Raw genomic sequence first — 20,666 nt, 5'->3', positions numbered from 1 at the left:
CAGAAACAGCCTTGCCTCTCTTTGCTGAGCCTGCCTGATTGAGGTTAATGGGATTCCAGCCTCCCTCGGCCCAGTGGAAAGCCAGGGTGACCTACTTTGCAAGGTCCTGCCCGTTGAAACTGACTTGTTTTTCAATGATCTGCATCTTTATCCCCAGGACCACTTCTCAAAGGACAGCCATGAATGAGCAAATTAGCTGCTGACTTGTTTAGCTCAATAAATCAAGCTGTGGCTCCGACAGCCCAGGGTGCAGGTAGAGACAGGAAAGGCAGACTCTGAACAAAACCCACATCCTTTCCTAGTTCCTCCGGTGCCTAAGTAGAAAATGCCCAGATTTCCTACAAATCAATTCTGAATGTCCATCATCCATTTCCTCCAATTGCATCTGAATGCTAAGAATTACTGGAACTTTTACAAATAACTTTTATTTCCTTTCTTAAAATGAATCCTGCAAACCACTGTCACCACCTTAAATTATTCCCAGCCACTCTGCCGGATTAACATTGATTAGACAGAGGTCGTGTTTGTGAGGCCAGTGGAGTAGAGACATGGTCACCTTCTCCAGAAATCCAAAGCCATGCTCCCCAGGAGGCCAGAGATTTCTCTTAAATTGGGCCGAAAGAGTCAGTGCTCTCCCTGCCTCCTGCAACACCTGCTCAGGTCTATCGATGTCCTCGGGATGCTACAGGAAGATGGGCCTTGGACAGAGAAGCAGGTGGTAGATCTAAGCGTCCAGATGGACCTGCAGTCCTAGATGCCTCCTGGTTATAAACACAGCGTTTTCCAACGTTGCAGGAACCTCCCTCAAACCTTTCTCCACAAACACCCCTGCAGAACTTCAGCCTAGTGAATGGCTTGGGCGCCCTCTCGTGGCCAGATTGAGTTTTTGCAACTCTGAAAATTCAGATTATTGAAAACTCAGGATGAGAGACGGAACACAGCATATGAGTGTTTTAGGAAACCCTCCTGAGTCTCACTGGTGTGGATCTGTAATTTAGGAGGGGATGGTAAGTCTCTAGAAGCAGTATCAAAATCCTTTATTACCTCTTTTCTTTTATGGTGTTTTGGAACATTTTGTTTGGAAAAGTTGAAGGAGAAGAAAATCAGCCTCTACCAAGCCCTGTTATGTGTCCCTCACAATGATAAGCAATTTTCTCACAATAAAACCTTGGGGTAGGATGATGATGCTCCCATTTGGCAGATGTAGTAACTGCAAAGAAAGGTGAGGTAGAAGCCCCCATCACATAGCTATTAAATAAACAGCTGATTGGAATCCAGCTCTGACTGTCACCAGTGCCCTGGGTTCTTTCCTCCACACCATGCTGCCTCTCCAAATGTAGAAAAAGGAAACATTTCTCTGGGTCTTCATATCTGATGTGAATTGTCTGTTCATAACTTTTCTTTATCTAGTGGGATCATTGTCTTTTTCTACATATTTGGATTAACTCTGTACATAATATAGATATTAACACTTTGTCTGTCACACTCAGTGGAGACATTTTTTGCCAGCATGTCATTTTTCTCTCCAATTCAGTACCGCTGTTTTCATTTTACAGAAGGTTTTCATTGATAGATAATTCAATTCTTTTCTTTATAATTGCTTTGTTTCAAAGTTGAAAAAAATTAATATTTCTCTAATAGATCTGAAAGCTTATTTTTTTCTATGATCTGGTTATTTTCTATTTGACTCTGGGTCTGTTTTTTTTTTTCTTGTGTGGTATATTAAATGTGAATCCAGTATTTTTTTTATTACAATTAACTTAGCCAAACCCCACTTATTGCACAATCTTTTCTTTCCCCCTAATTTGAAAAGCCTATTTTGTATAGTCCTTATCTATAGTTTCTGGGATCTCCAGTCTGTGTTGCTGATTTATATTTCTATCTTATCTGAATATCACGCTATTTTGTCTGTCATGCTTTATCATATACTCTGGTATATGGTATGGCTAGATCAACTCTCTGCTAGAAAATGGATACAAATCTAAGTCCCAGGTAGAAAGATGAAACCAAATTAACAAAATATATCTTGGAAGACATGGCATATACAAAAGCATAAAAATTTTTATGACAGTTTGTACAAATTAAAGCACTCCAGTCCTATCTAGCATTTTCTAAGGAAAACTCATATAGCTTCTTATTCATTTCATTATTTTTTATTATAGAGTAAATACTTTGAAGTGATGCTTAATTAAATTTGAAGGTCAAAGAAAGTACAAGAGCTCCATGTTCATTCCTTAGATTAATTCATTTACTTCAACAAACATTTGAAAAGAATCCACGGTATGCCAAGTTCTAAGCCAGACATTGGGATATAGCTATGAACACAGCAGAAATGGTCCTCACTCTATTGGAACCTGATGGGAAAGGCAGATATTAACAAAAAATTCCAAAGCAAGAATGAGTTCAGCATGCTATGGGGAGGTAGAATAGGAGTTCTAAGCAATTTGGGGAGGAGTCAGGAAACACCTCCTCCAGGAAGTGTTACATAAATGGGGTCAAGGAGGGATTCTCCAGTAAGGATAAGAGAAAGCTGCAGGGCATATCTGAAGATGCTAGAAAATTGTTCTCAGGCCCTTATAGATTCAGATTTACTCTATCACCCAAGATAAGTCAGTCATGTGACCTCATGGTCAGGAATTGGCTGCCCCACGTTTCCCACACCTTGAAACACTTACCAGGGTCTGGAAGGTACCTCGCTTCAGCTACAGATTTGGATACAACAGATTGGGCCAAAATGCATTTACTGAGAATGATTTCCACAAGGCCTTGGTCTCAGATGGTTACACCCACTGGCTGGGCAGGTTTCAGGGTAATGTGTTAGGGCAGCAGTTGGTTTGGTTTCTATAGCTCTGGATTAGAACTGGTTTTGTCCCCTTAGATTGTCATTGTGAATAGTCACCCATGGGGTACAGGATATGAATGACTAATCTGGCCCCAAATCACATACTTAGGAAGACAGGAAGGCAATAGATGGAGCGATCAGTCTCTATGACAATGGAAGAGGAAACCTGCCTCCCAGGGGACTGCTGGACCACCCCAGAGGACAGCTGCACCCAGGTGCCAGTGCTGTCTGCTCAGCAGTTACTAGAAGGCAGACCAGAACCCTGTCCTATGAGTCCCTAGGTGAGGTAATGCCACACCTCCATAGACTGCAATCCTTGTGTGAACCAGGTCTTTAAAGAAGCTGATAAAATCACTGACCTACATGCCAGAAAATGCACACGTGGGAAAAGGAAATTAAATCCCCTGATTTGTGCCTAAGTAGCTGATGATGTCATTGCAATACTTTAGCAGTTTATAAGGACTTCCTAATAAAGCATCTCATTTGATCCTGACAGCAACACTGCAGGTATATATTGCTAGATGAAGATATTGAGACTTGAAGAGGGTGAGCAACTTGCCCAAGATCTAAAGCTAGGAAGTGGAGGAGCTCAAGTCATCATACGCATATTTGTTCACCGGACACCTAGGTCCACTGGACACCTAGGTCCTGGGGTGCAGCTATGAAACACAGAGTTCCTTCAAGGAACTCCCGGTCTAAGTTGGGGAGAGGAAACAGGAAGTGATTACATTCATGGGGTCTGGCTATGGAGACCACAGAATGTGGGAATCCAGCGCTATGTACTTGCCTCAGCTGAAGGCAAGACCTGCGCAGAGTGTGGGAATCCAGTGCTATGTATTTGCCTCAGCCGAAGGCAGTCAGAAAGGCTGCTGGAAGAGGTGACATGACCTGAGGCTTGAAAGATGAATGGGCCCAGCATTCTCAAGCTTGAGGTGTATTAAAATCTGGAGGGATTATTAAAACAAATTGCTGGGTCCTACCCCAAGTCTCTAATTCAGCAAATCTAGGGTGGGGCTCAAGAATCTGTATTTCTAACAAATTCCTAGAGGTTGCTGATGCTGCTAGTCCAAGGACCACACTTTTCCAATCACTGAAGAGCTTGCTCAATAGATGCAAGTACAAGTGGAACCTGCAGCTAACCTGCAGCTAGGCTGGCCTGTCAGGGCCCAGGGAGCTTGTTAGGTAGCAGGTAGGGTGGGATAAGGGAGGGGGTGCATGGGAGGCAGCACCAGGACCTTGTAAATCGATGGATGCCAAAGCCAGGGCTCAGGCCAGGTTCTTCTCCACTCCTGTGTCAGAACCTAGACTGGCATCAGGCTAAAATGGAAAGTCCACTCAGGAAGTCTTTTCCTCCCACCTGTCCCCTTTCTGATCTCCATACGACCCTACGGTGCTTCTCTCAGTAACACTAATGGTAATAAGAGCTCTAGGGCCAGGCACTGAGCTAAATACTGTCTGCAAGCTAGCTCATTCGAAATTCACAAGAACCCTTTGGAGTAGACATATGTGATCACCATTTTAAAGATTTGGACACAGATGCAGAAAGGTTTGATAATCTGCCCAGGGACACACAGCTGTAAGAGGTGATACCAGAGCCCAAGGGGCCCAGTTCCCCAGGCCCCAGTCAGGTCTGCAGTCATTGCTTTCTGGTGCCAGGTGAGGGCAGCCAGAAGCAGCTGGTCCCAACAGAGGGCACAGGGACTTCCAGACAGCTGAGGCAGACCAGCTGCCAGCTGGACTGAACAGAACAGTTGGTCTCTGGCCAAGGATTCCCCATGATTAGCAGCCTGGGGGTGCAGAGTCAGGCCAAGCTGCCTTCAAGCCTCAGCCCCCTCCTAGCTGTGTCTGTTAGTTCATTAACCACTTATTCACTTTCATGTCCTCCCTATGAGACAGGATAATAATTCTAACCCCACAGGATTGTCATGAGGGGAAAATGAAATAATATGGGACTGCCACCCGCTGTGTGCTCTGCGAATGTGACGCCTTTCCAGCCACTCTGAGTGGTTGCTGCCATGTATCTCACATGGTCCCAGCCACTCCTGAGAATCTGAGTGACACAAAGAGATAGAGGTTGAAGAGCGGCCTCTGATAGCTTAGACTCAGGATGTTATTCCCAGCAACCGGGGGTGTCGGCCAAAGGTCTCTGACTCTACAGCTGGTCCCTGCTTCCCAGCTGTGAGCTGATGGGTACAGTCTGGCCCTGGACAGTGCCTGCTATCGGCAGCCTTCTGAGGGCAATAGAAACAGGAAGCTGGGGGAGATGACCCCTCTGATGGAAGGTTGAGGTGCAAGGATCACCTGAGCCCAGAAGTTTGAGGCAACAATGAGCCATGATCACACCACTGCACTCCAGCCTGGGTGACAGAGCAAGACTCTGTCTCTGAAAGAAAAAAAGAGAAACTGGACAGGGTGGTAGTATATGGTTCTCTCCACATTTGTTCAATGGATGGGCTCAGGACAGAGAAGGGTATAAACCCACAGTGGCCAAAGGCAGAGTTCAGTGGGAGACCACGAATGTGAACACTCTCTGTCCCTCTCATTCTTCATAATCCAGGCAGATTTCCCTCAGAGTGAGGACCAACCCCCAGAACTCTAATATAATGGTCTCTGTATTTCATTTCCAGGAGAGCAGCACCTTCAGCTGAATTTTCCGTGGACAGAACACGCCATTTAATGTCCTTCCTGACCATGATGGGCCCTAGTCCCGACTGGAACGTAGGCTTATCTGCAGAAGATCTGTGCACCAAGGAATGTGGCTGGGTCCAGAAGGTTGTGCAAGACCTGATTCCCTGGGACGCTGGCACTGACAGTGGGGTGACCTATGAGGTGTGTGTGTGTGCCTGGAGTGGTGAGTGGCAAACTTCCCCAGCACCTTCTCCTTGCCCAGCCCCTTCCTGAGTGTCCTGGACACAGAGGGCATCTGTCCCAGGCTCTGTCCTAGGTGAACTTTCAGTCTGGCTGGGGAGGCCGGCATGGTGTCATCATCACATATGGTGTAATTTGGGCTCTGGGAACTGTCTGTGCAGTGGCCAGGAGAGCACAGAGAGGGAACTGCTAAAGAGCAGTTCCCAGGTGAGCAGGGGACAGCATTCCAAAGCCACGATGGCAAGAGTGAAGGTTTCTGGACAGCTGGGCTAAGGAGTTTGCATTCTGTCCTGAATGTCATATTTCTCTGATATGATCAATTGCATTGAAATCTGGAGCCATCAGAAAACCAATGGGAGAACAATCTAGAACAGACATCTGCAAACTATGGTTTGGAAGACAAATCTGCCCTACAATGTGATTTGTCAATAAAGTTTTCAAAGCCAGTTACATTCCTCCAAGTACATATTATCTGCGGCTGTTTTCCCACTACCACAGCTGAGTTGAATATTAGCAACAGACACAATATGGTTCACAAAGTCTAAAATATTTAGCATCTGACCCTTTACAGAAAAAAGTTTTCCAATGCCTGGTCTATTAGAAAGAGTTTGGGATTCAGGCCAACCTGGCTCAGCCATTTCCTAGCTGGGATGGCCTCTCTGAAACTTGGCTTCTTCATCTTAGCACAATCCTACCATGTACATGGAAGAATTTTAAAATATAGTTCTAGAAATTTCCCAGCACAGTATGTGGCATGAACACAATTCCATAAATACAAATAGTAGTTGCACTTGTTAAATTCCTATCAAGGACTTTGCTCTGATCCATATAACAAATGGCTTTTGTGGGTTTTCCCAATTTTATTTCTTACTCTCTACCTCTGTATGTTTTCTTGCAGTCACCCAACAAACCCACCATTCCCCAGGAGAAAATCCGGCCCCTGACCAGCCTGGACCATCCTCAGAGTCCTTTCTACGACCCAGAGGGTGGGTCCATCACTCAAGTAGCCAGAGTTGTCATCGAGAGAATCGCACGGAAGGTACTGGGTTAGAACCCACTCTTGGCATCAACCCTTCCCGGTAGGAGTGCCAGGGAGATTGAACGCCTTCCTGCTCTAGAATCATGGAGTCGCTGGCAGAAGGCACCTCAGGATACGGAATTCCTGGGCCTCCCCTGGTTTCTAACATGCAAATTATTTCATAAGATGAAAATAAGCAGGCCAGGCAGGGTAGCCCATGCCTGTGATCCCAGCCCTTTGGGAGGAGGCTGAGGTGGGCAGATCACCTGAGGTCAGGAATTCAAGACCAGCCTGGCCAACATGGTGAAACCCCATCTCTACTAAAAATACAAAAATTGGCCAGGCATGGTGGCTGGGACCTGTAATTCCAGCTACTCATGAGGCTAAGGCAGGAAAATTACTTGAACCCTAGAGGTGGAGGTTACAGTGAGCCAAGATTGTGCCACTGCGCTCCAGCCTGGGTGACAAGAGCGAAACTCCATCTCAAAAAAAAAAAAAAAAAAAAAAGAGCAAAATTAACTCAGCAGTGAGGCCCAGTGCTCAAATGAACAATTTGATCCAGGCAAATTGCTTTCATTGTGAGTTTTGTAATTGATTACTAATATCTGCCATGGGCCAGGAACTGGGGAGTGGTGGTACCCAAGTTATGTATTTATCATCCCTGGTTAGCCATTCCTGCTTTCTTGGCATTTCTTTCTCAGGCATATTGTAAATGTTGGCCCAGAACTTTGCCATGGCATACGATTTGTATACAGAATGGGCATTAGATTTTAGTCCTCTTTCATCTTCCCCCTACACATTCCCTTCTTTCTCTCATGTGAGCCCTCCAAGTAAAATTCCTTTTGCAGGGGGAACAATGCAATATTGTACCTGACAATGTCGATGATATTGTAGCTGACCTGGCTCCAGAAGAGAAAGATGAAGGTACGTTGTTTTCTTTTGTTGCAGGTGGCAATATAAATCGTCATAACCCTTTAAGAAAGCAATTTGTTAACCTGTTTTAAGAACCATAAACCATGTGTTTTGACTTGGTAATCCTATCTCTGAGGATTTCTCCTCAAGAAATAATCAAAAACAAGGCCAAGGTAGGCACAAAGCATAAGGGAATTGGTGAAGATATGACATCAGAATATACACTCAACAACATCAGGCCTTTAAAACAATCATGTAAGTCTCATTTGAATGGGCTTCGCAGGATTCAGACCACTCTCTGCTTCGATTCTCAGGCCAGCCTATGAGGTAGGTGTGGATACATTCACTTTCCCAGCAAGCAAAGAAAGGCCCAGATCCTACAATCAGGAGGGAGCGACACAGTCATGGTTCAAGCTCAAGTTTTCTTATGGGATCTGGAGCCAGACAACCTGGACTCTCAGTAGATATGTGATCTTGGGCAAGAAGCTAACCTTTCTATCTCAGTTTCCTCAACAGTCAAATGGGGATAATAAAAGAACCTGCTTCAAACAGTTGTGAGAATTAAATGGGATAAAACATGTAAGGCTCTTAGAATGGTGCTGGTACATGATAAGTACTCAATGAATAGCAGCTGCTGTTATTCTTACCATGACAACTGTGTATGGGATCATTGGGAAGATGAAGCCATGGCATGAAAACAAGCCTTGAGCTTTTCAAAATTACCTACAGTGAGCCTGCGTGTGTGTGTGGAAACAATGCCAAGATGAGGGACTGAAAATGAGAAGACGTTCATGTGTTGAGAGGAAGGGATAATAAGAATCATTCTGCTTATTTAGATATTTATTAGCAAGATGTTAAACTATCATCTTTAAAGGGAAATGGATGGCTGCTTCCATCCCAGGAGCACACAGGCTCACTGAGGCCAGGCTGGCAGCATGGCTTTTCTTGTCCCCAGATGAGCTGGTATGCGGAGAGGGCCAGTGGCAGCTCCCATAGGCTCCCAGGGAAAACATGTCAAACATTCTTTCCAGATGACACCCCTGAAACCTGCATCTACTCCAACTGGTCCCCATGGTCCGCCTGCAGCTCCTCCACCTGCGACAAAGGCAAAAGGATGCGACAGCGCATGTTGAAGGCACAGCTGGACCTCAGTGTCCCCTGCCCCGACACCCAGGACTTCCAGCCCTGCATGGGCCCTGGCTGCAGCGATGAAGGTGAGGAGACAGCCCAGACCAGCCAGGGGCTGGCAGGAGTTCAGGAAGGGAGGGTCTGCCTAGCAGTCAGACAGTGTCCCTGGTGAGGGCACAAGGACCCTGACAGTAGATGTCAGTGGGGTCCACCTTGGGCAAACTCCTATCTGCAACAGTGTCTTGAGGGCTCTGAACACAGAACCTCTCTCATGACATCAAAGGAATTCTTGAGATTGACCACCCCCCCCCCTTCTTTTACTGAAGAGCTAAGAAACATAGATACATCTTATGACAAGTTACAGATAACACATAGCCTGCTTCTGGGCCTTAACTCCAATCTCTTCTTAAGGAGACTGTTAACAGGTCAGCCCAGATTGAATGTAGATCCATTGCCCCAATTCTGTCATTTACGGCCCCTCATCTGTGTTCCACCTCAGCGTGAGTCAGAGCACTCTCACTTCTTTGTGTCAGGACCTTTGGGCTGATTGCAGAAATTCTCTCTCTCTATTTGCAGCAATGCAAAGGTCAGGCTTTAAGTATAATCTTGCAACACCTATATCATGATGGCTCAAGCTTCAAGATTGCACTAAGCTGATTGCTGTGCAAAGGTCAGCTATCTGCTTCCCGAGCCATGACCCCTTTCTCTGCCTGATAGATCTACGCTACTCTGCCCTGATCTTACAGGATGCAATAAGGCAATGGGAAGGCACTGTATAGGCTGGACTGGTGTATGGCAGGGAAAAAAACCACTTCCAAGCTGAGGATAAAGAAAGCAAGTTTATCCCATGCAGGTCATTAATTCCTTGGCTCTGCCTAGAGGGAGGCTCTTAAACACCTCTCCCAGCATTGCACTTTCACAATGGTTTATTGCTAGCTCATTTTGCCCACAATAAGCACTTTGGAGGGAAGTAAACCCTCCCATAGACAAGTCATTCCTACAAACAGGCAGGAGGAAAGCTGGGACTGACCTGTCAACATCGAAGCCTCTTTCTGGGGGCTGGGACTGGGGAGCTGTCTAAGCTGAGGAGCTGAGGTCCTTAACCTCCCCCTCCACAGGGAAGGAGTGTTCCTCATACAAATGGATTATGATTTATCTTAAATTATATGTAGATTAAATTATATCTTATCATAGATATATGTGTGTACATTTTTTAAACACCGCCCTTTCCATACAAGCGTCTTTCAAATGTATTTTCATGAGATAAGGAGTAATTCTGAGTGTCCCATGCACCTGGAAAAGAGGCATTTCCTCTTAGAGAACTTTGCCGGCTTAAGGATTTAGACCTCTTAGGTGTGCTGACAACCTCAACTGCCTGACTCCTTTTGATTCCCGCTGGCGGGACGTTCCCACCGCGCGGCCTGGCGGGCGCCCCTGCCACCCGTGCACTGCTGCAGCGTTCACTCGGTGTGTTGCAGACGGCTCCACCTGCACCATGTCCGAGTGGATCACCTGGTCGCCCTGCAGCATCTCCTGCGGCACGGGCATGAGGTCCCGGGAGAGGTATGTGAAGCAGTTCCCGGAGGACGGCTCCGTGTGCACGCTGCCCACTGAGGAAACGGAGAAGTGCACGGTCAACGAGGAGTGCTGTGAGTGGGGGCCCCGGGCGGGCGGGCAAGCAGGTCGGGGAGGCAGCAGGTGCGACTCCAATGCCGCCGGCCTCCCCAGCTCCCAGCAGCTGCCTGATGACCGAGTGGGGCGAGTGGGACGAGTGCAGCGCCACCTGCGGCATGGGCATGAAGAAGCGGCACCGCATGATCAAGATGAGCCCCGCAGATGGCTCCATGTGCAAAGCCGAGACGTCCCAGGCGGAGAAGTGCATGATGCCAGAGTGCCGTGAGTGAGAGCGGGGGTGGGCTTGGAGGAGGCCACCGGGGACAGGCGTGGAGGGCCATGGCATCCACCATTACCACCATAAAGGTCGGAGGCTGAGCAGGAGGAAAGCATGGCCCATGGTCCTTGCCGGGCACTGCTGGGAGCCAGATGAGAGCCATAGATGTGTAGACATCAACCAGACCCAGAGAGAGTAACCTCCATTGGCGGACATTCTAAGCAATGCTGGGGTGGCAAACTGGTGGCCTCTGGATAGAATTCACCTGCAGCTGTGTTTTATAGGAGTGTCTTTCTTGTAGTGGTGGGGAGGAGGGCCAATACATTTAGGCGGGACATACACTACCCAGGTCCAGCCCACTCCTGTTGTACATTGGACTTGGCTGATCCCATAAAGCATGACCTCCCCTGCTCTGTGCACAAATGCATATGGGCCTGCCCACACATTAGTATGCAGATGTATACAGGCACACAAGTACATACACATTCTAGGGAATTCAGGACCACAGTGTCCAAAAATGCATCCCCGAGCCTCTCCTTTAGTGCCTGATTCTTAGCGAGCGTGGGATGTTTCTGTCTCTAGGAAGACCCTAAGAGCCTCAGTGGCATTTCCAGTAGGGACTTATGTGGTCATATTGCTACCCTCATGTCATAACCACCTGGGGGGTCAGCGGGGAGATGAAAGAGAGTGACAAGAAGAGCAGTAGGCTGCTGAGCCACTTCTTGCTCCATAGAATTCACTCTTATTTGAATCCATGGGCCAATTCCACTTTATTCCAGGGACCAAAGCAGGGGACTGGGTATGGAACACTGTGGGGTCAGGGAGATCAAAGAAAACAAAAGGAACCTGTTCACAGTGGCAAACCTGGTTCTTGATCTAGACACCATCCCATGCTTGCTGTCCCCATGGTCCGAGTGGAGTGACTGCAGCGTGACCTGCGGGAAGGGCATGCGAACCCGACAGCGGATGCTCAAGTCTCTGGCAGAACTTGGAGACTGCAATGAGGATCTGGAGCAGGTGGAGAAGTGCATGCTCCCCGAATGCCGTAAGTCCTGGAGCTCCTCAAAGCCCATCACTTCTATGTTCCTGAGTCCAGGGAGCTCTGAACCAGCCAGTGCTAATACTGCTAGATCCTAGAATAAAACGGTTTGCTGGGGAAGAGTTTGGGGTTTGGCTTTCAGTGTTTGCAGTTACTTAAACACTGCAGTCAATTTCATTAGTAAAGTGAGAATCCCACTACCGTCTACAAAATACCCAAAGTTAAGGTTCCTGTGAAGTCTAAATGAGAGACACATATGAAAAACAGCACAAGGCTCAATAACCTTAGTTCTTTCCCTCCTCTCCCCCAACAATTATGGGCTTGCCTGACCCATGGATTTTCCAAGCATTTTAATTCTATTCTCCCTGTGACCATTTTAATTCCCCATGACCAGAGGCTGGACATTAAATCAATGACTCCTGCAGACTGGTAGGAAAACCAGCAAGAAAACAAGCCAAGTTCTCAAAAGCTCACCCCACCCCACTCCACTCCCAGTCCTGTTTTCCAAAATCTCTGCGATCAGCTGTTTGTATTACATGGGACTAATCCCCAAGCAGAGCAAGCCAGTTTCCTTGGCTGGTCTTCCAAGAGCTGCTCTTTTGGGTGGTGAAAGGGCAGGCACACTGGCTGTGGCTCTGGCCCCCTCCAGCATACACTTGCAGTCGTTCATCCTCCCTCCCCTAGCTAGTGACCTTCAGCCGATGACTCAGCACCTCTGTTCCTCAGTTTCTCCATCTGTAAAATAGCGGGAAATACTTCCTAGGTTGCTCTGAGGATGAAACTGAGTAATTGGTCCAAGGTGTGAGCACTGGACATGGCAAGGATAGGCCTTAATCCCTGCTCCACGCTCCAGCTCCTGGGTTGTTTTAGGAGACTCAGCCACGGGTGGAGGTAACTTGGACCATCCACTAGAGAAAGCCTGGGGTTTTCAATAACAAAGATTGGCCCATGGTTCAGACCAGCTCACCAGAGTTGGGGCCCCATAGCCTTCTGACTTAGAGTGCCTGACTTACTTAAAAGTTTTATATCCACAGGGTACTGAAGGAAGGGAGAAGAAAATGAAAATTTATGGAGCACTTACAGGGCTGGGAGCATCTCATTTAATCCTTACAACCTAATGAAAAAAAAATACCATGATCCCCATTTTGCGTATAAGAAAGCTGCCTGAGCTTCCAAAGGCGGGACAAAAGAACTGAAACTGTTGAACTAAATGAGGACATCTAAGTCCACCCTGACTTTGGCCTTGCAAGGCCAACAGAGAGCTTGGAATAATTTACCTCCCTGGGACACATCCTGACAGTCAAACTGATGTGTTATTTTCCCTTCACATTTATGAGAATTCTGGCTTAGTAAGAATTTACTGGATCTCGATAAACCATAAAGCACCACTTGCTCCTGACCTTCTTCTCTACTGAATGTCCCATTTCTGGCTCCTGTGTTTTTTGCATAGACCACCATATATAGAACACAGGATGATGCTGGGAATGAAAAGCTGCCAGGATGTGTGAGAATCACAATGTCCTTGGTATTGGTCCACAAGGGTCAGCCACCTTTAGCTTGTTGACTTGTTCTCTCCAAAGAGCAGCAGGGGGCTTGTTGGCCTTGCTCTGAAAAAATATCACCAGTGAGTTTGGGACTGTGGGAGGCTGTTCTATACTTGAGGCTGATCTGACAATATTCTAGGAGTTCACAGAGCAGGGCAAGAGGCTCTGAACACATCTTGAAAGTCCTCCAAAGCCTTCTTAAGTCACAGAGGGAGCATAGAATGGGTGATGACCTGGCACCAATCCTGCCTCTGCTGCTTACCAACCACACGGGCTGGATGAAGTCAGCCTGCCTCTTTGGAGCCTCAGTTTCTTCTTCTGTAAAATAAGCCTGACACAGCACCTGCTTTGCATTCCTCATAGGCTTGTTGAGATGTTCAAAGGAGAGTGTGACCATATCTTGTTTCAGACATGTGATACACTCATGCCCATCTGTGTCTTGCCAGCCATTGACTGTGAGCTCACCGAGTGGTCCCAGTGGTCAGAATGTAACAAGTCATGTGGGAAAGGCCACGTGATTCGAACCCGAATGATCCAAATGGAGCCTCAATTTGGAGGTGCACCCTGCCCAGAGACTGTACAGCGAAAAAAGTGCCGCATCCGGAAATGCCTTCGAAATCCATCCATCCAGAAGCTACGCTGGAGGGAGGCCCGAGAGAGCCGGCGGAGCGAGCAGTTGAAGGAAGAGTCTGAAGGGGAGCAGTTCCCAGGTATGGCTCCCAAGTGTCAGCCTAGGTGGTCTCCAGGACAGGCGGGGCTCTGCACTGGGCTGTCTTGGACCTGTTTTAAAAAAAAAGTCTGGGAGAGTCTGCATCTTCTGGAGTCTTCAGGCCACATTTTGATTCTTTAGATCCAAGTTTGTTCCCAAATATTGAGCAAGCATAATTTATAAAGGAGATTGGCGGTGGGAGGGTCCTTTATCAAAGAACATTTAGATAACCTAATTATCTGCCAAAAATAAATTTTCAAGCAAAGAATCTTTAGGAATTACACAGTTCCTTCTTTCTACACATATAAAACCAATAATGTGTCCAACTTTGCTCAAAGTCAGTTATGACTTAGCAACACCATTCACTCCTTGCAAAGAGGGAAAATGATACAGATGTGTCAAAGGAGTCTTGTTCGTCATTTAGGGAATGTTCCTGAGAACCTCCCAGAACACATCGTCTTCCATTTTAAGGGTGTGGCTCAGACAAGGCAGCCGTGGCCTGAGCCTTTATTTTTTTTGCAAGGCTAACCAGAAGTTTAGCAGCAGTGTCATGTCAGCCTTGAGTTTTATTTCCCCAAATAATATTGATCCAAGCTGACAAATAATTAATAGAACAATGCACCAAGTGCTCAGGGAGCTAAGGAATGAGCATCTTACATTGACTGGAGTTCAGGGAGGTGTCAGAGCAGGGAAAACTAGAGTGGGTCTTGATAAACCTGGAGGAGTTTGCCACTTAGAAAAGTACATTCCAGGCCGGGCACGGTGGCTCATGCCTGTAATCCCAGCACCTTGGGAGGCCAAGGTGGGCTGATCACCTGAGGTCAGGAGTTTGAGACCAGCCTGGCCAATATGGTGAAACCCCGTCTCTACTAAAAATACAAAAATTAGCCGAGCATGGTGGCGCACACCTGTAATCCCAGCTACTCGGGAGGCTGAAGCAGGAGAATCGCTTGAACCGGGGAGGCAGAGGTTGCAGTGAGCCAAGAGCATACCATTGCACTCCAGCCTGGACAACATGAGTGAAACTCCATCTCAAATTAAAAAAAAAAAAAAAAAAAAAAGTACATTCCAGGCTGCAAGAATAGTCATTACAAAGGCACAAAGATGCCAAAGACCATGATAGGTCCAAGTGATAAATGGGATGCAGATGAAGCACAGAGGACAAGGCAGGCAGGAAACCAGGCTGGGAAGGCAGGGACCAGACCACAAAAGGCCAGTGGCCCACCAAGGATTTGGGACTTGACTCTGTAGGTAGTTTTAAGCAAGAGGGTGACTGTATCAGACTTGTGTTGAGTAATTTGGAGATGGCAAACAGACACAGAGGCCAGATAGGTTTTATTTGTAACCCAAGAGAAAGATTATACATCCCCAAACTCCAGCTTAACTTCAGAGTTCCAGGACTTCAGAAGAAAAAGAAAATGCCTGCCAGGGACTTCAGTGCTGAAGGTACCCACATAAAAAAGTGAAGATTAACGTGTACATCAAGTTTTCTGATTTTTAAAGGCCCATTCTTCTTTTTAAAGTGTGAGGAGCTACTTGACGGTTCAGGATCCTTATGATTAGGGAGTTGTTTGTTTGCATACCAAAGTGCTGTCTGTTCTACATGGTAGTCAGCCAGTCAACAAACATTCATTAAAGCCTACTATGTGCCAGGTACATAGTTGTACGGTACATTCCTCCATGACTCTTAGCTGTAGTGTGGTTAACAAATATGCGTAACCAGAAATGTGGTGGGTTCTATAAAAGAGGAATCTAGAGTGCTATGGAAGCAGTAATCAAAAGATCTAACCTAATTAATCTCTGGGGTCAGGGAAGTTTTCTTGGAGAGCAGCATGTTTATGCTGAGCAGGAAGAACAAAAATTGTACTTCTCTATACTTAGCATTTGGGAGCCAAGTACTTGGGGAGTAAGGCATAAGAGAAGGTGGTTTAGTTTCCTTGCATGGCTGCTGCATAAGCCACCCCAAAACAGTCTTTTTAAACAATCACTTAGCAAGATTCTGTGGATCAGTGATGTGAACTGGGTCCACTGGATGGTTCTTCTTGGGTCTAGTTTGGACTCATTCATGTGGCTACTACTAGCTGGTGGCACAATTGGGCCAGACGAGCCTCACCTGCATATCTGGGGCCTCATGAGATGGCTGGGGCTTCTCTGCACATGGTCTCTCCAGTGGTCTAGCCAGGCTTGCTGACATGGTAGTAGAAGGGTCCTAGCAGCTTTTAGGCCTGTTTTTGCTCATGTCCCATTGGCCATGGCAAATCATGTTGTCAAGCCCAGATCCAAGAGGTGGAGAAACTGATGAAAACCATCATGGAGCATTTGTGGCCATTTTTTGCAATTAGTCACATATGACCTAACTGTCCCTAATAACAACTCTAACCAAATCATTACATACTTGAGCAGAGGATGAGCCCAGACAACCACATTTCACAGTTCTACTAGAATTCAGCATCCCTGTTCCATCCCTAGTTTCTGCAGGCTTAACAAGGCATTCTCATGCTTTCAGGTTGTAGGATGCGCCCGTGGACGGCCTGGTCAGAATGCACCAAACTGTGCGGAGGTGGAATTCAGGAACGTTACATGACTGTAAAGAAGAGATTCAAAAGCTCCCAGTTTACCAGCTGCAAAGACAAGAAGGAGATCAGAGCATGCAACGTTCATCCTTGTTAGCAAGGGTACGAGTTCCCCAGGGCTGCACTCTAGATTCCAGAGTCACCAATGGCTGGATTATTTGCTTGTTTAAGACAATTTAAATTGTGTACACTAGTTTTCATTTTTGCAGTGTGGTTCGCCCAGTAGTCTTGTGGATGCCAGAGACATCCTTTCTGAATACTTCTTGATGGGTACAGGCTGAGTGGGGCGCCCTCACCTCCAGCCAGCTCTCTTCCTGCGGAGGAGTAGTGTCAGCCACCTTGTACTAAACTGAAACATGTCCCTCTGGAGCTTCCACCTGGCCAGGCAGGACGGAGACCTTGACCTCCTCCACACGGAGAGGCAACCATGTTTGGAAGTGACTCTATGCCTGAGTCCCAGGGTGCGGCAGGTAGGAAACATTCTCAGATGAAGAGAGCAGATTCCCCGCATTCTCATCTTTGGCCTGTTCAATGAAACCATTGTTTGCCCATCATCTCTTCTTAGTGGAACTTTAGGTCTCTTTTCAAGTCTCCTCAGTCATCAATAGTTCCTGGGGAAAAACAGAGCTGGTAGACTTGAAGAGGAGCATTGATGTTGGGTGGCTTTTGTTCTTTCACTGAGAAATTCGGAATACATTTATCTCACCCCTAATATTGGTTCCTGATGCCCCCCACAAAAATAAATAAATTATGGCTGCTTTATTTAAACGTAAGGTAACTAGTTTTTACACCTGAGATAGATAAATAATAAGTTTAGAGTGTATTTTTCCCTTGCTTTTGGGGGTTCAGGGGAGTATGCACAATTCTTCTGGGAAGCCAGCCTTCTGAACTTTTTGGTACTAAATCCTTATTGGAACCAAGACAAAGGAAGCAAAATTGGTCTCTCTTTAGAGACCAATTTGCCTGAATTTTAAAATCTTCCTACACACATCTAGACTTTCAAGTCTACAAATCAGTTTTTAGCAAGAAAACATTTTTGCTATACAAACATTTTGCTAAGTCTGCCCAAAGCCCCCCCAAGGCATTCCTTCAACAAAATACAATCTCTGTACTTTAAAGTTATTTTAGTCACGAAATTTTATATGCAGAGAGAAAAAGTTATCAAGACAGAAAATCTAAGGGAAAGGAATATTATGGGATTAAGCTAAGCAAGCAATTCTGGTGGAAAGTCAAACCTGTCAGTGCTCCACACCAGGGCTGTGGTCCTCCCAGACATGCATAGCAACGGCCACAGGTTTACACTGCCTTCCCAGCAATTATAAGCACACCAGATTCGGGGAGACTGACCACCAAGGGATAGTGTAAAAGGACATTTTCTCAGTTGGGTCCATCAGCAGTTTTTCTTCCTGCATTTATTGTTGAAAACTATTGTTTCATTTCTTTTATAGGCCTTATTACTGCTTAATCCAAATGTGTGCCATTGGTGAGACACAATGCTCTGAATACACTAAGAATTTGTATTAAACAAACACATCAGGATATTTCCAAATACAACATAGTATAGTCCTGAATATGTACTTTAACACGAGAGACTATTCAATAAAAACTCACTGGGGCTTTCATGTCTTTCTTTAAGCTAAGTAAGTGTTCAGAAGGTTCTTTTTTATATTGTCCTCCATCTCCATCAATCATTTTCAATAAAAGATAGGGCTTTTGCTCCCTTGTTCTTGGAGGGACCATTATTACATCTCTGAACTACCTTTGTATCCAACGTGTTTTAAATCCTTAAATGAACTCCTTTCTCCCAAAAAAAAGCACAATATAAAGAAACACGATTTAATTTTCTACTTGGGGGGAAAAAAAGTCCTCATATAGAAGCGCCCACTTTTGCAATGTTGTTCTAAGCTATCTAACTCTCAACCCAGGATAAAGTTCCTTAAGCTGGTGATTCCTAATCCAAGGACAAGCCACCTTAGTGTCTCATGTTTGTATTTGGTCCCAGTTGGGTACATTTAAAATTCCTGATTTTGGAGACTTAAAACCAGGTTAATGGCTAAGAATGGGTAACAAGACTCTTGTTGGATTGTTTGTTTGCAACGGGGAATTTATAAAAGAAGCATCAAGTCTTTCTTACCAAAGTCTTGTTAGGTGGTTTGTAGTTCTTTTGGCTAACAAATCATTTTGGAAATAAAGACTTTTCACTACAAAAATGAAATTTGTTTGGACTTCCACTTGAGATAGTAAAGAGAGTATTAGACACCCAGTAAAAACTGCCATATGAAGAAGTTGTAATTGTTTGTTGTGTATATATTTTTTTCAATACCAAACCAGCTGTGATCCAATTTACATCCACATTTTAGGTTCAAAAGCAAGAAGCTGAGAGAGAGATTTCCCAGCCAGACATTGGTCACCTTGCCAGTGCATTTTATTTGAAGGGAATCTGTTGTAGCAAATGGGAATAAACCTGGGCTTCTATAGACCCAGAACTGAAAAAATAAACATTGTGCTGTTTTTAATTTGAACTTTGCATATTGAACATATTTTAGGGATACTCAGTCTATGTACTCCCTCCAGGAAGTAAGGGTACATTACACATTCTCACACAACTATAGCTCTCCAGAAATAATCCAGGTCAAGTGCATGGCTAAAATGTGCTACAGCTTGAGTTTGTTCCCACCAAAACTCATGCTTGAAATTTGATCCCCAAGGTGGCCGCGTTGGGAGGTGGGCCTAGTGGGAAGGGTTTGGGTCATGCAGGCATATCCCTCATGAATGGCTTGGTACCATTGTAGTGAAGCATTTCTCTCTCTAGACTGAATTAGTTCTCACAGAATTGTTCCCAAGGGAGTAGGCTGTTATGAAGCCAGGATGCCCCTTGGTTTTGCCTCTTCAAACACGTCCATGTCCCCTTTGACCTTCCCCGCTATGTTATGACACAGCATGAAAAGCCCTCAACAGAAATGGAGCAGATGCTGGCAACATGCTTCTTGTACTTCCTAGCCTGAAGAATCATGAGCTAAATAAAATAAACCTTTTTTCTTTATAAATTACCCAGCCTGAGGTATTGTTATAGGCAACATTAAAAGGACTAAGATGAGTATCAATACACAAAAATTCTCAAAGTCAAATTATTTCTGTGACTTATTTCTGTTTAGCCCACATTTCAGACAATGGTTAAAAAATTTTTTTTCTGAGATGGAGTTTCACTCTTGTTGCCCAGGCTGGAGTGCAATGGCACAATCTCAGTTCACTGCAACCTCCACCTCCCCAGTTAGTTCAAGCAATTCTCCTGCCTCAGCCTCCCGAGTAGCTGGGACTATAGGTGCCCGCCACCACGCCTGGCTAATTTTTTGTATTTTTAGTAGAGACAGGGTTTCTCCATGTTGGTCAGGCAGGTCTCGAACTCCCGACCTCAGGTGATCCATCTGCCTCAGCCTCCCAAAGTGCTGGGATTACAGGTGTGAGCCACCACGCCCAGCAAAAAAAAATGTTTTAAATAAAAAATCCAGCCTGGGCAACATGGCAAAGCCCTGTCTATACAAAAAATACAAAAAGTGTCTGGGTGCAGTGGCTCACGCCTGTAATCCCAGCAGGCTTTGGGGGGCAGAGGCAGGTGGATTATCTGAGGTCAGGAGTTTGAGACTTGCCTGGCCAACATGGTGAAACCCCATCTCTACTAAAAATACAAAAATTAGTTGAGCATGGTGGTGCGTACCTGTAGTCCCAGCTACTCGGGAGGCTGAGGCAGGAGAATCACTTGAACCAGGGTGGTGGAGGTCGCACCACCACACTCAAGCCTGGGCAACAGGGCGAGACCGTCTCCAAAAAAAAAAAAAAAAAAAAAGCCAGCGTGGTGGTGCATGCCTATAGTCCCAGCTACACTGGAAGCTGAGGTGAGAGAATCACCTGAACCCAAGAGGCAGTCTGCTGTGGGCCATGTTCATACCACTGCACTCCAGCCTGAATGACATAGCAAGACTCTTGTCTCAAAAAAAATCAGAACTCTCAAGACCTGTAGAAAGGCCTCTCCTCAGTTTATAATGGAATCTGACCATTAAAAGAGCTCAGCTTTGGAAGTTCAGCTACAAAGGAGCTAAATATTTATTCCCTAACGATAGACTCTGTTGTTCAAAAAAAAAAAA

General features: G+C 45.8%; 1 protein-coding gene across 1 annotated transcript in view; it reads left to right on the top strand.

Annotated features, from left to right (window-relative positions):
• SPON1 (spondin 1) overlaps window positions 1-19,692 on the top strand; it is a 310,767-nt gene extending 291,075 nt beyond the window's left edge. The window contains exons 8-16 of the mRNA XM_032166548.2: window positions 5,470-5,671; window positions 6,609-6,749; window positions 7,577-7,652; window positions 8,672-8,854; window positions 10,247-10,417; window positions 10,497-10,664; window positions 11,540-11,704; window positions 13,689-13,952; window positions 16,458-19,692. Of these exons, the coding sequence (XP_032022439.1) occupies window positions 5,470-5,671; window positions 6,609-6,749; window positions 7,577-7,652; window positions 8,672-8,854; window positions 10,247-10,417; window positions 10,497-10,664; window positions 11,540-11,704; window positions 13,689-13,952; window positions 16,458-16,621 (1,534 nt within the window). The 3' untranslated portion in view covers window positions 16,622-19,692. The remainder of the gene's footprint in view (window positions 1-5,469; window positions 5,672-6,608; window positions 6,750-7,576; window positions 7,653-8,671; window positions 8,855-10,246; window positions 10,418-10,496; window positions 10,665-11,539; window positions 11,705-13,688; window positions 13,953-16,457) is intronic.
• The last annotated feature ends 974 nt before the right edge of the window (window positions 19,693-20,666 follow it).

This window comes from Hylobates moloch, unplaced genomic scaffold (genome assembly GCF_009828535.3).
Source record: "Hylobates moloch isolate HMO894 unplaced genomic scaffold, HMol_V3 SCAFFOLD_11, whole genome shotgun sequence".
In the NCBI taxonomy this organism is placed as follows: domain Eukaryota; kingdom Metazoa; phylum Chordata; class Mammalia; order Primates; family Hylobatidae; genus Hylobates; species Hylobates moloch.
The sequence above is the reverse complement of the archived record's forward strand: the minus strand, read 5'-3'. Positions and strand labels throughout refer to the sequence as shown.